The 17,686-nt window shown below is 39.9% G+C and overlaps 1 protein-coding gene across 1 annotated transcript in view; it reads left to right on the forward strand.

Annotated features, from left to right (window-relative positions):
- The window catches only part of LOC117523329 (calcium/calmodulin-dependent protein kinase type II subunit gamma-like), a 212,723-nt gene that overhangs the window by 168,098 nt on the left and 26,939 nt on the right, over positions 1–17,686 (forward strand). The window contains exons 10-12 of the mRNA XM_034184812.1: positions 13,630–13,752; positions 16,618–16,701; positions 16,881–16,923. Of these exons, the coding sequence (XP_034040703.1) occupies positions 13,630–13,752; positions 16,618–16,701; positions 16,881–16,923 (250 nt within the window). The remainder of the gene's footprint in view (positions 1–13,629; positions 13,753–16,617; positions 16,702–16,880; positions 16,924–17,686) is intronic.

Genomic DNA, 17,686 nt, shown 5'->3' on the forward strand with positions numbered 1-17,686 from the left:
ACCGTGACAAGATCCTGAGGCCCATTGTTGTGCCATACATCCAAGAACATCACCTCATGTTGCAGCAGGATAATGCACGGCCCCATGTTGCAAGGATCTGTACACAATTCTTGGAAGCTGAAAATGTCCCAGTTCTTGCATGGCCGGCATACTCACCGGACATGTCACCCTTTGAGCATGTTTGGGATGCTCTGGACCAGTGTCTACGACAGCGTGTACCAGTTCCTGCCAATATCCAGCAACTTCGCACAGCCATTGAAGAGGAGTGGACCAACATTCCACAGGCCACAATTGACAACCTGATCAACTCTATGCGAAGGAGATGTGTTGCACTGCATGAGGCAAATGGTGGTCACACCAGATACTGACTGGTATCCCCCCCCAATAAAACAAAACTGCACCTTTCAGAGTGGCCTTTTATTGTGGCCAGTCTAAGGCACACCTGTGCACTAATCATTTTGTCTAATCAGCATCTTGATATGGCACACCTGTGAGGTGGGATGGATCATCTCAGCAAAGGAGAAGTGCTCACTATCACAGATTTAGACTGGTTTGTGAACAATATTTGAGGGAAATGGTGATATTGTGTATGTGGAAAAAGTTTTAGATCTTTGAGTTCATCTCATACAAAATGGGAGCAAAACCAAAAGTGTTGCGTTTATGTTTTTGTTGAGTGTAATAGTGATACTTTTTTTGTGACAAGATGGATGCAGGACTACCCCACACTAATGTGCAAAATATATGGTTGTGTGGTTGTAGCTTTTTATTAAAATAAATTAGCAAAAATCCCAACTAAAACAACAGTTAAACATACACTAGGTTTGACCTTAACCATGTGAGATTATGGTTCCGTGCTCCCCTACCCCTCCGTGCGCACACTCCACCACAAACATGAATGGACAATAGTTGTATGACAGACCTTAAAGGTTTAATTGTTGGTCAAACACACACTAAAACAACATAAATAACAATGAAAAACAATTAAAGGAAATAACACAAATAAAATGAGTTCCTGTTCAAGTTTTGTGCATATACTTAGAAAGTACTGACAGCTTTCACAATATAAATCATAAAATGATGCAATGTTAAAACAATACAAAACAGTGCAATATAATTAAAAAACGGAATACAAATGTTGCAATTTATGTTTAACTCAGTCCAAGTGACAGCAAATATTTTTTCCTTTTTTTTTTCAATAACGTAAATGGAAATGGTGCTGTGGTCAGTGAATACTTTGTACGTGCATTTGGTAACAATGGGCTTTGTAAACAATGGACAATATAGAAGCAGAATGTCAAAACAAGACAATGTAAAACTATAATATAGCACTAAAATCTTATCCGGTCAACCTTAACTGTGTACCTGTTTGCATTATAACAACAGCGCAGGGGGTCTGTCATGGTGCCATGCAGCTCAGAATCAGAATACCCCAAGTATCAAGTATCTACAGTAGTGTTCAGAATAATACGAGGTCTGTTAGAAAAGTATCGGACCTTTGGCTGGGAAAAAAAAACTGGGTTACCTGGAGCATTGGAAACCTAATCACCCTCGAAGTAGTCTCCTTGGGACTCCACACACTTCTCCCAGCGGTGTCGCCACTGTTGGAAGCATTCCAAGAAAGCCTCTTTTGCAATGGAGTGCAGCTCCGCCGTTGTTGCAGCCATAATGTCCTCTCTTGTCTCAAATCGAGTTCCTTTTAATGGTCTTTTAAGTTTTGGGAACAGTCGCAAGGGGCCATGTCAGGAGAGTAAGGCGCCTGTTGAACCACCAGAGTCTGGTTTTTCGTCAAAAAAAGTCTGAATTAAGTGAGAGGAATGAGCTGGAGCATTGTCGTGATGGATGCGCCAATTTCCTGTGGCCCACAATGCCGGTCTCTTGCGCCGCACACCATCACGTAGACGACGGAGGACATCCCTGTAATACTCCTTCATTATTGTTTGACCCTGTGGTGCGTACTCGTGATGTACCACACCACAGGAGTAAAAAAAAAAAACAGTCAGCAGTCAGCATGACCTTGATGTTGCTGCGCACTTGGCGCGCCTTCTTCGGTCGTGGCGACGTGGAATGCTTCCATTGTGACGACTGGAATTTGGTTTCCGGGTCGTACCCGTACACCCAGGACTCATCACCGGTGATTATGGTGTCCATAAAGCTGGGATCAGTTTGTATGGAGTCCAGCATGTCCTGTGAGACTTCAACACGACATTGCTTTTGCTCCGCCATCAGCAACTTTGGCACAAATTTCGCCGCCACTCGTTTCATGCCCAAATCTTCTGTCACGATGGAATGTGCCGAAAAAGTGCTGATGTCCACCTCTTCCGCAATTTCTCAGACAGTCACACGACAGTCCCGCATAACCACAGCGTGCACTTTGGAAATGATCTCGTCATTTCGGCATGTTTTCCATAAATATTTTTTATTGAAATTTTGCTTATAAAACAAGAAATTACAATAATAATAAAACAAACAGACAAAAAAAACACTCACAAACATAAAACCTCTCACCCCCCACCCAAAAGCACATAGTTCACTCACGTTAAATTAAAAAGTTTACATGTCGAAGTTTTTCACAATGCGAAGAAAGGGCAACCAAATGTCTTTAAAGTCCTCAAATATTCCTTTAGAAATGTAGCTCAGTTTTTCCAGTGCCAAGTTGCTGGACATCAGTTTGATCCATTGATTGACTTTTGGTCTCTCCATTTCTTTCCAGTTTAAGGCAATTACATGTTTGGCCTGCAATAAACAAAAATTTACGAGTTTTCTTTCATTTGACGTTCCTTTAAAAGTATTTGGAATGATGTGTAGGATACAGAATTTACTGTCCATTGGCATATTACAGTTAATTAAATCAGAAATGATGCAAGTGATCTCCTTCCAAAACAACTGAATTTCTACACACTGCCACATGCAATGAAAAAGAGTGCCCTTTTCGCTGCTACACTTTACACAGACATCTGGGATATTAGGATTGAAATAATGGAGTTTTACAGGTGTTATATAAGTTCTAAGTATCCACTTATATTGTAGTAGCCTGAATTTAGTGTTGATTGATTGTTTTTGTGCCTGAAGACAGGCTTTACTCCATTCCTCCACAGAAATGTCAACTTCCAAGTCTGTTTTCCAGGCCTGCAAATATGAGAGGGTATTTTCTTTAGATGAATCAAGTAGAATACTATAGAATTTGGAGAGGTGGCCTCTGCTTTTATGATGGTTAACACAATGATTCTCTATGGTAGATAATGGAGGCTCAGTGGTTGTTTTGAGAAGGGTGGTAATAAAACTTCTGAGTTGTAGGTATTTAAAGAAGTGTTTCTTCGGCAAATTAAATTTGTTTATCAATTGTTCAAATGACATCAATGTTCCTTCACTATATAAGTCTTTAATTTTACTTAGACCTTTGTTCATCCATAGTTTAAATCCCATGTCTGCTCTTCCTGGTTTAAACAGATTGTTACCCCAAATTGGTGACAAACCTGAGAGTTTAGATTCTTCATTTAGTACAGTGTGTGATTGGTGCCAGATTGATATAGTGTTACGGAGAAAAGGGTTTTTTGTATTTTTTAGTAAAAATTTAGTCTCTGCAGAATAGATGTATGATTTTAATGGTAGTTCTAATCCAGCATTTTCCAGATGTATCCAAGATGGGGTATCAGTATCAGAAAAGTAAAATGTAGCAGCACTCAGTTGGGCTGCCCAGTAATACAGTTTGATGTTGGGCACTGCAAGCCCTCCTCGATCATAAGGCAGGTATAAAAGTGACAGTCGTAACCTTGGGCGCTTATCATTCCATATGAATTTAGTAAGATTCTTAGATACACAAGAAAAGAAAGATGCTGGGAGGTGCATAGGGATAGACTGAAAAAGATAGAGAAATTTTGGGAGAATGGACATTTTAATTATGTTTACACGGCCTAACATTGAGATTGGCATCCCACCCCATCTATCCAGAGACTCTTGTACTTTTTGAAGCAGCGGGTCATAATTTACAGGAACGAGTTTGTTAATGTCAGGAACAATTTTGATCCCTAAGTAAGTAAAACCTTCATAGGTACTTGCAAACTGCGTTTGAATTGGTGGGTTGTCTCTGTTCAACAAAAGTAAGGAACTTTTCTCTTGATTAACTTTATAACCTGAAAAGATACCAAAAGTGTGCAGTATTTCGCTTACTGATTTAACTGATTCGCCCAAATTGGTTAAAAATAGAACGATATCATCAGCAAAAAGGGATATCCGATGCTCACACCCTCCCACCTTCATACCAGTTATATCAGGAGATTTACGTATGGTCATCGCTAGCGGTTCAATGGCAAATAGGAATAGGAGGGGGCTTAGTGGGCAGCCTTGCCTCGTTGACCTACAAAGTTCTATAGGTTTTGAAACCTGGTTGTTTGTAACAACGGTGGCTGTTGGTTTTGTATATAATAATCGAATCCAATTTAAATATGTTTCACCTAGGCCGAATCTCTTAAGGGTCTCAAATAGATAACTCCACTCGATTCTATCAAATGCTTTTTCAGCATCTAATGATATAAAGGCATGATCTGTGGAATTTTGTTTTTTGTATAGCAAATTCATTAAGCGTCGAATGTTGTGGAATGCCTGTCGGCCAAGTATAAATCCGTTTTGGTCATTTAATATTAATTTAGGGGTATAGGGCTCAATCCTCCGAGCCAAAGCCTTGCATAGTATTTTTGTATCACAGGACATTAAAGATATAGGACGATAAGAACCCATTTCTGTAGGGTCTCTATCATCTTTTAAGAGAACAGAGATTGCAGCCTGTCTTAGGGAAGGTGGGAGGGTGCCACTCTCATAGGACTCTTTAAACATTTCAAGTAGGTGAGGCATTAATTTGTCGACAAATCTCTTATAGATTTCGATGGGAAGGCCGTCTGGCCCAGGGGCGGTTCCTGTATTCATATGATTCACTGCTTCCTTCAGTTCTTCGATACTTAGTTGTTTATCGAGCTCAATTTTGCCCCCCTCAGACAGTGTAGGAAACTGAATTCGATCCAAAAATCTGTTTTGTTCATTTAAATCCTCTGAAATTTCAGAGTTATATAAAGTTTGATAGTATTCTGCAAAAGCATTATTGATACTGATTGGATCAACAAGGTTCTCCCCACTGTCAAGAGTAACTGAATTGATTGCCCTGCTTGTTTGTATTTTTTTTAGTCTCCAAGCCAGAAGTTTCCCAGCTTTTTCCCCTTGATTGTAGTATGATTGTCTGAGCCAAAGAAGTTGAATTGCAATTTTGCTTGTGCTGAGCTCGTTATATTCCGATTTTAATATGAGAAGTCTTTTTTGCTTCTCTCCATCATCACAGTGATACAATTGCTCTTGTAAATCTTTTATTTGTTTTTCGATACCCTTCAATTTCTCCAAATGAGTTTTAGATTTTTGTCTGGTAAAACTTATAATTTCCCCCCGCAGATAAGCTTTAAAAGCCTCCCATTTAATTGATACATTAGTTTGGTCCGTATTGAAAGAAAAATACTCTGATATTTTCCCCTCAATATACTCTACAAACTCAGAAGACTTTAGCCATCTAGCTTGGAATCTAAATGGGCGAGTAGCATAGTAATAGTTTGGAAATTTGATGGATAAAACCACTGGGGCATGGTCCGAAAGTACAATAGACTTATAACAGCAGTCCTGGACCAAAGATACAAGGCTAGAGGAGATTAAGAAGAAATCTATGCGAGAATAGGTTTTATAAGTGCTAGAAAAACAAGAGTATTCATTCTTATTAGGGTAAAATTGTCTCCAAATTTCAACTAAATTGAGGTCTCTGGTATATTTTCCTATGATTTTCCGTGTTTGTTGATGAGAATTATCAGAGGTATTTGACCTATCCATCCTCGGATGAATCACACAGTTAAAGTCCCCTCCTATTATGTATTGACCACTGTAAGAAGACATGGTTAAAAATAAGTGTTGATAAAAAGCTGGGTCATCACCATTAGGAGCGTATAAACATACCAAATTGACTAATGTAGAAATAATGGTACCACTAAGAATTATAAATCTCCCACTTGGATCCAAGTATTTATCTCTTAGTTGGAATGGAATTGAGTTATGGATTAATATTAAGACCCCCCTTGCATGAGAAGTAAAGTTTGAAAAAAAGAGCTTTCCTGGCCATCTGGACCTTATTCTATTCATATCTTTTTCTAGTAAATGCGTTTCCTTTCCTGTAGAAAGCATATAGTGCTTTTCATTTGCTTAATCCTACCCAGCACTTGCTTCAGTTTAACAATTTTGTTAAGACCCCTAACATTCCAGCTGGAGATATTTATAGAGCTAACAGGCATAAGGACCTTGAGTTGGAAATTAGATTTGGAAAAACCCTTCTCATCATTATTCCCTTCACATGTAAAATAATAGAGATAAGTAATAAACCACACTGAGTGAATCCCCGAACATAATCCCTCCCACATTTCCCCAAACAAAATGTGGTCTTGAACCCTTCTAACTTGTGAACTCTGGTTATATAGAACGTGTTGACCACTCTGTGGGTAACGTTAAGCTGTGTCCTCATAAATGCAATGCAATCACGGGTGTTCCCCGGCCAAAAAACAAAAAGAAAAACAAAGGACCAATAATATATATATACATATATATATACATATACACATATATATATATATACATATATATACATACACACACACACACACAAGAACCTATATAATAGAAATAATATTAAATTAAAATAAAATTTCCAATAATAAAGAAAAGGCATATTTATGCCTGACCCAATTCCAGTAAATGGAATGACAATAAAGTTATCAATAGCATTCATAGCATTATTGTTCATTGATGTAGCATTTACCACAACATGGAGTGCAAAGCAATCAGTCCTCTTCACAGTGTGAGTGCAGGGACAGTTTCTTGATGTAGTCTTCTGCCTCCTGGACTGACCTGAAGACTGTGCGCCTGTCGTTGTGTGTGATGATCAGCTGCGCGGGGTACAGCATGCCGTAGCGGATATTCAGGGCTCGAAGTCGGGCTTTCATTCCATCAAAGCACTGCTGCTTCTGGCGGGTCTCAGAGGACAGATCCGGGAAGAAGTTGACTCGTTGATCTTCGTAGTAGACAGTTTTCATTTTTCTGGCCGCTCTCAGGGTGGCTTCTCGATCTCTGTGGTTCAGGAACTTCATAATGACCACCCTTGGTGTTGTAGAGTTGGGGTTCTGACGTCCAGTTCTATGCGCTCTCTCGATCACGGGTGGTGTGTTAAAACAGTCACCAAGCGCCACTTTAAGCCACCTCTCCAAAAACCCACACATATCTGCACCCTCGACTTTTTCACGCAGACCAACCAGTCTAAGATTAGAGCGTCTATTTCTGTCCTCATTTTCATTTACTTTGCTGGTAAGAAATTTCACATTTTTTTCCAATTGTTCAACTTTTCCTTGGAGAGAAGTTATCGCATCTTCTGTAGTTGATATGCGCTCCTCCGCCTCCTCCAGTCTGCAAGGATGCGATTGTATTTCTCCCTTAATGCTGTTGATAGCTTCTAGTAAGTCTGCAGCTTGCTTCTCATTGTTTCCCTGCAGTGAACAAATAGCTTCAAGAATATCGCTGTTTGTCGCGTTCCCTTTTTCCACCGCTCCGGTGGTGGTTAGCGTCTTGTTAGCGTTAGCCTCGCTAGCTTCATTTTCTGTTGTTGAATGCGATCCTGCTTTTCCAGTCTGTTGACTTAACTTATGGAGTTTGGGTGGCATAATAGCACGAAAGGTTCGATGGATGATTAAATGAAGAAAAATAAATGTTGGTCCAGTTTAAAGAGTTATTTTTAGGGTTTTAGCCGGGAGCCATCCACATCCGCGTCTTGACACTACGAAGCCATAACCGGAAGTCCGTCATTTCGGCATGTTGAAGGCCGACCGGAGCGCGGCGCCCTCTCCACGGTTGTGCGTCCGTCTTTAAACCGGTTGTACCACTCCGTAATCCGTGTGATGCTCATAGCTTCATCTCCGAAAGCCGTCTGAATTTTCCGAATCGTTTCCACCTGGCTCTCACCAAGTTTCTGGCAGAATTTGATGCAATAGCGTTGCTCCAAGCATTTGGCCATTTTCCTCCCATTAAAAATCCGCGGAGCGCACAGCACCTGTCCTCACACAAAGGCTGCTTACAAGGAAATGACGCAACCGACAGGCGGGAAAAATCTCACGCATGCGCACGAAGGTTCAAGCTTGGCTGATGCAATCACACGTGATTCAGATCCATAAGGTTATTGCAAAAAATAAAAAGGTCCGTTACTTTTCTAACAGACCTCGTAGTAGTGCTATGTGACTAAAAAGATTAATCCAGGTTTTGAGTATTTCTTATTGTTACATGGGAAACAAGGTACCAGTAGATTCAGTAGATTCTCACAAATCCAACAAGACCAAGCATTCATGATATGCACACTCTTAAGGCTATGAAATTGCGCTATTAGTTCTGCTGTTGATGCTACAAACTCAAAACTATTATGTTCAAACTGCTTTTTTAGCAATCCTGTGAATCACTAAACTAGTATTTAGTTGTATAACCACAGTTTTTCATGATTTCTTCACATCTGCGAGGCATTAATTTTGTTGGTTTGGAAGCAAGATTTTGCTGGTTTACTAGTCTGCTTGGGGTCATTGTCTTGTTGAAACACCCATTTCAAAGGCATGTCTTCTTCAGCATAAGGCAACATGACCTCTTCAAGTATTTTGACATATCCAAACTGATCCATGATACCTGGTATGTGATATATAGGCCCAACACCATAGTAGGAGAAACATGCCCATGTCATGCTTGCACCACCATGCTTCACTGTCTTCACTGTGAACTGTGGCTTGAATTCAGAGTTTGGGGGTCGTCTCACAAACTGTCTGTGGCCCTTGGACCCAAAAAGAACAATTTTACCCTCATCAGTCCACAAAATATTCCTCCATTTCTCTTTAGGCCAGTTGATGTGTTTTTTGGCAAATGTAACCTCTTCTGCACGTCTTTTATTTAACAGAGGGACTTTGCAGGGGATTCTTGCAAATAAATTAGCTTCACACAGGCGTCTTCTAACTGTCACAGCACTTACAGGTAACTCCAGACTGTCTTTGATAATCCTGGAGCTGATCAATGGATGAGCCTTTGCCATTTTGGTTATTCTTCTATCCATTTTGATGGTTGTTTTCCGTTTTCTTCCACGCGTCTCTGTTTTTTTTTTTGTCCATTTTAAAGCATTGGAGATCATTGTAGATGAGCAGCCTATAATTTTTTGCACCTGCGTATAAGTTTCCCCTCTCCAATCAACTTTTTAATCAAACTACGCTGTTCTTCTGAACAGTGTCTTGAATGTCCCATTTTCCTCAGGCTTTCAAAGAGAAAAGCATGTTCAACAGGTGCTGGCTTCATCCTTAAATAGGGGACACCTGATTCACACCTGTTTGTTCCACAAAAATGACAAACTCACTGACTGAATGCCACACTACTATTATTGTGAACACCCCCTTTTCTGCTTTTTTACTAATAGCCCAGTTTCATAACCTTAAGAGTGTGCATATCATGAATGCTTGGTCTTGTTGGATTTGTGAGAATCTACTGAATCTACTGGTACCTTGTTTCCCATGTAACAATAAGAAATATACTCAAAACCTGGATTAATCTTTTTAGTCACATAGCACTACTACAACCCCTGGCAAAAATTATGGAATCACCGGCCTCAGAGGATGTTCATTCAGTTGTTTAATCTTGTAGAAAAAAAGCAGATCACAGACATGACACAAAACTAAAGTCATTTCAAATGGCAACTTTCTGGCTTTAAGAAACACTATAAGAAATCAAGAAAAAAAGATTGTGGCAGTCAGTAACGGTTACTTTTTAGACCAAGCAGAGGAAAAAAATATGGAATCACTCAATTCTGAGGAAGAAATTATGGAATCACCCTGTAAATTTTCATCCCCAAAATTAACACCTGCATCAAATCAGATCTACTCGTTGACATTGACCCTATGCCATGACATTGACCCTATGTGTCTTTTTGCAAGGAATGTTTTTGCAGTTTTTGCTCTATGGCAAGATGCATTATCATCTTGAAAAATGATTTCATCATCCCCATACATCCTTTCAATTGTCCAAAATATCAACATAAACTTGTGCATTTATTGATGATGTAATGACAGCCATCTCCCCAGTGCCTTTACCTGACATGCAGCCCCATATCATCAATGACTGTGGAAATTTACATGTTCTCTTCAGGCAGTCATCTTTATAAATCTCATTGGAACGGCACCAAACAAAAGTTCCAGCATCATCACCTTGCCCAATGCAGATTCGAGATTCATCACTGAATATGACTTTCATCCAGTCATCCACAGTCCACAATTGCTTTTCCTTAGCCCATTGTAACCTTGTTTTTTTCTGTTTAGGTGTTAATGATGCCTTTCGTTTAGCTTTTCTGTATGTAAATCCCATTTCCTTTAGGCGGTTTCTTACAGTTCCTCATTTGTTTTGTTGTGCATTTTCGATTTTTGAGACATATTGCTTTAAGTTTTCTGTCTTGACGCTTTGATGTCTTCCTTGGTCTACCAGTATGTTTGCCTTTAACAACCTTTCCATGTTGTTTGTATTTGGTCCAGAGTTTAGACACAGCTGACTGTGAACAACCAACATCTTTTGCAACATTGCGTGATGATTTACTCTCTTTTAAGAGTTTGATAATCCTCTCCTTTGTTTCAATTGACATCTCTCGTGTTGGAGCCATGATTCATGTCAGTCCACTTGGTGCAACAGCTCTCCAAGGTGTGTTCACTCCTTTTTAGATGCAGACTAACGAGCAGATCTGATATGATGCAGGTGTTAGTTTTGGGGATGAAAATTTACAGGGTGATTCCATAATTTTTTCCTCAGAATTGAGTGATTCCATATTTTTTTCCTCTGCTTGGTCTAAAAAAGTAACTGTTACTGACTGCCACAATCTTTTTTTCTTGATTTCTTATAGTGTTTCTTAAAGCCAGAAAGATGCCATTTGAAATGACTTTAGTTTTGTGTCATGTCTGTGATCTGCTTTTTTTCTACAAAATTAAACAACTGAATGAACATCCTCCGAGGCCGGTGATTCCATAATTTTTGTCAGGGGTTGTATTATTCTGAACACTACTGTATAAGAATGCAAGGAATTTGACTCCGGTTTGAACTGTACGCTCTCTGTACGAGCATGTATAAATATACACTAAACACTAAATAATTCACAGTAAAAATGTGTGAATAAAATGTGCAAATAAAAGTGCAATAAAAAGAAGAATGTGCACATAGCTCTGTTATGAATACTGACATTGTGTGAAATCTCTATTTGAGTAGGATTTCCCTTCTGTTTGTGTCTTTAATTTATACAGTCATTTTAAAAATAATGCAGAACATACGGTATTTAGTGTATGAAGCTCCTGGGGCAAAATTACTTTATTCTTAAATATTCCAAATAGTGAGTCAATGATAACATTTTACATCTTATCTTATTAAGTAATATTGCTGTCTGTTCTTATCAACTCTGTACTATCAAACAGCAAAACAGATGATCTTAAATGGAATTACTGCTTATTTAAAGTGAAGCAGTGTTTGTGTATATTAAAAAAAATGACGCTGTGTGTCAACCCCCTGGAGCAAAAGGACACACACACTTTTTTAAAGTGAATCAACTGACTAATTAAAAAAATTACCTTTATGGGACGGATTTTTATCAGAAAGGATCAGAGCTTTCATCTGTTCATCAACAGGGTGGACAGTGGGTTTATCAATGTGAATTTTTTGGAAAAGCTGTTCTCAACAGCCCCACATGAGGCTGTTTTTCACAGGCTAAATTCACAGCTGTCAGGAACTCGGGGTGATGTGGCACCAAAGGTTGAGGGACCCAAATGCAAAAACTCACAGACAGTGGAATTGAAATTGAAAGGCTTTATCGGTCAATAAATGAGCTTGGATTCGGTACACAGTTAGGCAGTCATGGATGCAGAGGTACAGAAAGTCAGCAAGCCAGGGCGTCATCAAAAAGGCAGGCTCATGTCTTTTACACAAGCAGACAAAGTACGTAGGCAGCAGCAAGACGAGGTCACAAAACAGAGCTGGGTCAGTACACGGCAAAATAAGGCAGAGCTATGAAAAGGCTGGTACGAGGACTGTGAAAATCAACGAACTGGCGGGGCTTGAGTGAAGGCAGAGAGTTTAAATAACCAAAGTGGAAATGAGGAAAGTGAGAACAGGTGTGTTGGAAGAACCAGGAAGAGGGCGTGGCAAACAGAAAAAACAGAAAAGTTCAGGTGGGCGTGACTTAGTGCAAAAATACTGAACAGCAAAAACCAAAAGGTAATTCTGATGAAGAAAAACAGAAATAACAAAATGCAGAGACAAGTGCAATGAGACAAAGATGAAAGAAAACAGAAGACTAAGTGATAAACTAAAAACAAAAGCAGCGACAAAAGTAAACGTCACAGAAAAGGCCAGACTAAAGCATAATACAAGAAATTAAATAAACAGAACAAAATCAAGACTGAAGTGAAAACTAAGGTAACAATTAATGACAACAATGTGGCAAAACAGCTACTAAGACAAAACTACACAATACATGAACGATGAACAGAAAACAAAACCAATGAAAACATGAACATGGCAGGAATGCAAATACAGATGTACAGAACAAGAAAGCAAAGATCAATGAAAAAGTCATAACAAAAAGCACATCAAGGGCAGGACCATGACAACAACATGCACGCGCTGTCGGGAAAGCTCCTAAATTTGGAACAATACAAAAAATATATATGATCACTTTAGAAAGAAAAATTGGAATTTTCCAATTTGGGCAAGGTTGTAATGGATCTGTGCTGTCCGATCACATTTTGTACTTATCAATTACTTTTACTTGACAGTTGGACAAGCTTGGCTGTTTTGTTTTGTTTGTTTGTTTGTTTTTTTGAAGGCTTGCAGCAGCGCCCCTCCACCAGGTGGGGTCCTAGGTGACCACCTACATGGCCTATGCCAAGAGCCTAAAGGCTAACAGGCTAACAAATGTTACTTGTTTACCTGTGCATGTTTACCTCACTAAATGTAAATAAACTTTTTAATTGATTATAAATTTTTAAATCACCCTTACCTTAGCCTGTTCATCATCCTTACTGTGGTAGTCACTCTTTTACAATGTGCAAACAAGTGGGTTGCCAAGTAATATGAAACTCAATCAGGACATCCCTAATATCCTGCATTGTTGATGAAGATGCTCATATTGTTAAAGTCCTGATGATAAAGGATCTTTCTGCTTTAGAGAACTTTTCTTAAAGCTTCATGACACATCAAAATGCCACACGCTAACACAGGAGTAGCAAGAAATGTTTTTTCTTAAATATGAAAGCTAGAATAAAAGCTTGTGTCTTGTTGGAACCAGATGAAAATAAGAGGGTTTTCTCTCTGTAGTTGTGGTAAATAAACAATCCTGTCCCTATTTGAGAATTTGCAATAAAGCTAAAAGAAAAACTGCAAGTCAGAGATGAGCAATTTATAAAACATATCCTGCTGGGATAGAACAGTTAAGAGGCTCTTCCATAATGCAATTCTTTCTTATAGCATAAGTACAGTAACACAGACGGTTTCCTCTTTGTCTCCCTCTTTTAGTTTCCTTCTCCAGAGTGGGACACAGTGACCCCTGAGGCTAAGAATCTGATCAATCAGATGCTAACTATTAACCCTGCCAAAAGGATCACTGCTGACCAAGCCCTCAAACATCCATGGGTCTGCGTAAGTCACGCTGTTTCACTCCTTGCCACGTCACAGGAATTATTTTCTACCTTGCACAATACTTTGTCAGTGTTTTTTTTTTTTTTGCAGATTTTTTTACGCTAGTAAGAAGCAGACACACTTTGACTTGCGGGTCTCATACTTCTTTTTTTTTTTTGTGGACTCCATACATAAAGTACACTCACGTGTTGACCGTGTTGGGTAGTGTTTGTAAAATACGAGGTCTGTTAGATTGATTGCGTCAGCCAAGCTTGAACCCTCATGCGCATGCGTGAGTTTTTTCATGCCTGTCGGTTGCTTTATTCGCCTGTGAGCAGGCTTTGAGTAAGGTGTGGTCCACCCCTCTCGTCTATTTTTTATTGCGAATAAATGTCTGAACGATTTGGAGCTTTGCTGCATCAATTTTTTTTCCAGAAACTGTAAGAGACATCCAGGTGGACACCATTCGAAAAATTAATATGGCTTTCAGGGACGATTTTATGGGGATTAAACAGATTAAGGAGTGTTACTGCCCCTTTAAGGACGGCCCACAACTGCTGAGAGCGCCGATGGACAGGCTGACACCCCGCACAAACAACCAGATCATTTCCAACGTGAAAGCTTTGTTGATCCGGGACCTCGTCTGTCTTTCACAAAAAGGCAGAAGATGTGGACATCAGCACTTTTTCCTGCACCTTCCACCAACCATTACAGGAGTTTTTTTTCATGGAAAAAGAAGCCGAGGGACGCGCCACGGAGCCGTTCATTACGTGGGACAAAACCACCTCGGTGTTGGTCTCACAGGACGGCTTAAAGGTGGATTTCATACGGATTCCGGTTGCTTTCCAATCGTGTGAATATCCGATTGTGATTGTGCATGAGCTGGACATGCCAGAACATGTCCTGTGAGGCTTCATCACGGCGTTGCTTTTCGCCATGCAGCTCCGCCGCGACGCGCGGAATTCCTCCTCCTTTGTTCCTCTTTCCATGACAAAAACTCCTGTAACAGTGAAATGTGCCGTCATTTCTAAACTGGACGCTGTCTTGATCCGGTATGTCCTCTGACTAGCACAGGAATTGTGAAAAGACGTGGACATCAGCATTTTTTTGGCACATTAAGACAGACGTGCGGAGGAGTTCGGCACGTCGTGGTGCAGCCGCTCGGCACAAAGAAACGCCGTGATGAAGCCTCACAGGACATGTTGGGGTTTGTCCAGCTCAAGCTCAATTTCTCGGATATTCACACGACAGAAAAGCAACCGGAATCTGTCTGAAAGCCGTCCTGAGAGACCAACACCGAAGTGGTTTTGTGCCGCGTCAAGAGCGGCACGGTGGCGCGTCCCTCGGCTTCTTTTTCCATGGAAAAAAAAACCAGTAACGGTGGAATGTGCCGGAAAAAGTGCTGATGTACCCATCTTCTGCCTTTTTGTGAAAGTCAGACGAGGTCCCGGATCAACAAAGCTTTCACGTTGGAAATGATCTGGTTGTTTGTGCGGGGTGTCAGCCTGTCCATCGGCGCTGGGAGCGCGCTGCCCTCTCAGCAGTTGTGGGCTGTCCTTAAAGGGGCAGTAACACTCCTTAATCTGTTTAATCCCCATAAAATCGTACCTGAAAGCCATATTAATTTTTCGAACGGTGTCCACCTGGAGGTCTCTTAGAGTTTCTGGAAAAAAATTGATGCAGCAAAGATCCAAATCGTTCAGACATTTATTCGCAATAAAAAATAGACGAGAGGGGTGGACCACACCTCACTCAAAGCCTGCTCACAGGCGAATGAAGCAACCGACAGGCATGAAAAAACTCACGCATGCGCACGAGGGTTCAAGCTTGGCTGACGCAATCACACGTGATTCAACTCCATATGGCTTTTGAAAAAAATAATAAGGTCGGATACTTTTCTAACAGACCTCGTAGGTAGCAGACATTTTTAATGTTAATTTCTCATCTTAATGTAATTATAAATTGTTTAGGTTCTTGTTATATACACACTATTATTATTATTATTATTATCATTATCATTGTTATTATTATCAGTATCAGTATTAGATTTTATTGTTACTTCTATTTTGTAGTTTGATTTTTAAATGGACCACAATAGAAATAAGTGTTTTCACTTTCTAGTGTCATCCATGTATTTTTAACGTATTTGCAGTTATATTATGTACTTACATTGAACTTAGTAAATAAAAGCATGCACACATTCACTCTTTTAATATAAAGATGATTTACCGCCCCCTGCTGGAATGCCATTCTAATCCAGAATGTAATTAGCGACGTTAGCTAATATCCCTAGTTTCTACAAAAATATTAGTCCTATCAACGTTCCGTTTTGGCGCCGTTCATCCTTCACCCAAAATACATAAGTATACCGAACGGCAAATGTCAGCTGTCCCCAGTCGCAAATGCTTTATTTTTTTACACACGCACAAACAGAGATGGTGGCAGAAGACATCAAATGCAGTAATGTTTTCACTCATGGTAATGACAACATGACACTTAACTATCCTGACTAAATCAATTCAACTACAAAAACACAATAAATCAATAACACTAACAACGCTGTTTTCATGGACTTGAAGCCAGACTGCTCTGGTTGCTCAGTGGCAAGTAGCTGGGACTGAATCCTGTTAAGAATAATCCTTACAAGCACTTTTCCTCGCGCACAGACCAGTGTAATACTCGTGGTTGTAATCCAGGTGATCACTGTTTACTTTCCAGAGAGAGACAACTTATTGATGAGGCCCCTAGACTTCACAACAACAGACATATCATGACAGAACATCTTACATGAATGAATCTTATAGCAACATCTTGACATGAACTCTTACTTTGAAATTGTTGCTTACTCTGCATTGATAATGTTACCTTTCTCTCATCCACACACAGCAACGTTCCACTGTGGCCTCCATGATGCACCGCCAAGAGACTGTAGAATGCCTGCGCAAGTTCAACGCCAGGAGGAAGCTCAAAGTGAGTCTCAAAGGTCACATGTATCCAGACACAGTGTACAACACAAATTCCTCACTTTTGTGTGTGTGTGTGTGTGTGTGTGTGTGTGTGTGTGTGTGTGTGTGTGTGTGTGTGTGTGTGTGTGTGTGTGTGTGTGTGTGTGTGTGTGTGTGTGTGTGTGTGTGTGTGTGTGTGTCTAGGGGGCTATCCTTACAACAATGCTGGTGTCCAGAAACTTTTCAGGTGAGAAGCACTTTGACAGCTATTTGGCATGCACGCCCTTTTGGGTGGCATCAGTTTAACTTGGCCAGTGGCCTACAAGCGGGTGCTTGAATTGAACATCTGGACTGATTGTAAATTAGCAGTTCTGGTACAAACCACAACAGCACATTTGAACAAAAACAGCTTGCAGTACATTCTTTAAATATGTGTTGTGTTTTAAATTATTAAAAAAACACTTTCAAGGATACATTTGTTTGACATGCTGTATATCAGTATACACCTATTCTGTATCAGTACTTTTTCAGTATTAATACAAAATCAGAATTCAAACAATGTCTGTATATATTTTTTTAATTGTAGTGAGACTTTCACCACACATTTGTATTCCTTTCATGTTTGTTTGTCAGCTTTATCTGGACTTTTGATTTCACACTTCAGGGGTTTGGCTCAGATTTCCTCCTTGTAAGCACTTTGATCACCTAAACAAGGTTCACTTTTGATTGAACACCCAATTTGTGGGCTGGACGGTGGCCTAGCAAGCTAATACATTAATGCTATTGGCCTGTGTTTATGCTTTCATGTAAGTAAGGAAGCACTTGTGGATTCCGGCCAACTGCTTGCTGTTGGTCAGGATTGATTTAGACTGAAGAAAGTCGAAGGGCCAGACTTCTGAAGTGCCTTATGTAGAACCGATGACATGTTTATCAAATCAGTATCAATGGAAATAAGATTAATGATTAAAGAGGTGGGTTATTTTGGTGCTGAAAATATTTCCTATATACTG

Source organism: Thalassophryne amazonica, chromosome 13 (assembly GCF_902500255.1).
Source record: "Thalassophryne amazonica chromosome 13, fThaAma1.1, whole genome shotgun sequence".
NCBI classification, from domain to species: domain Eukaryota; kingdom Metazoa; phylum Chordata; class Actinopteri; order Batrachoidiformes; family Batrachoididae; genus Thalassophryne; species Thalassophryne amazonica.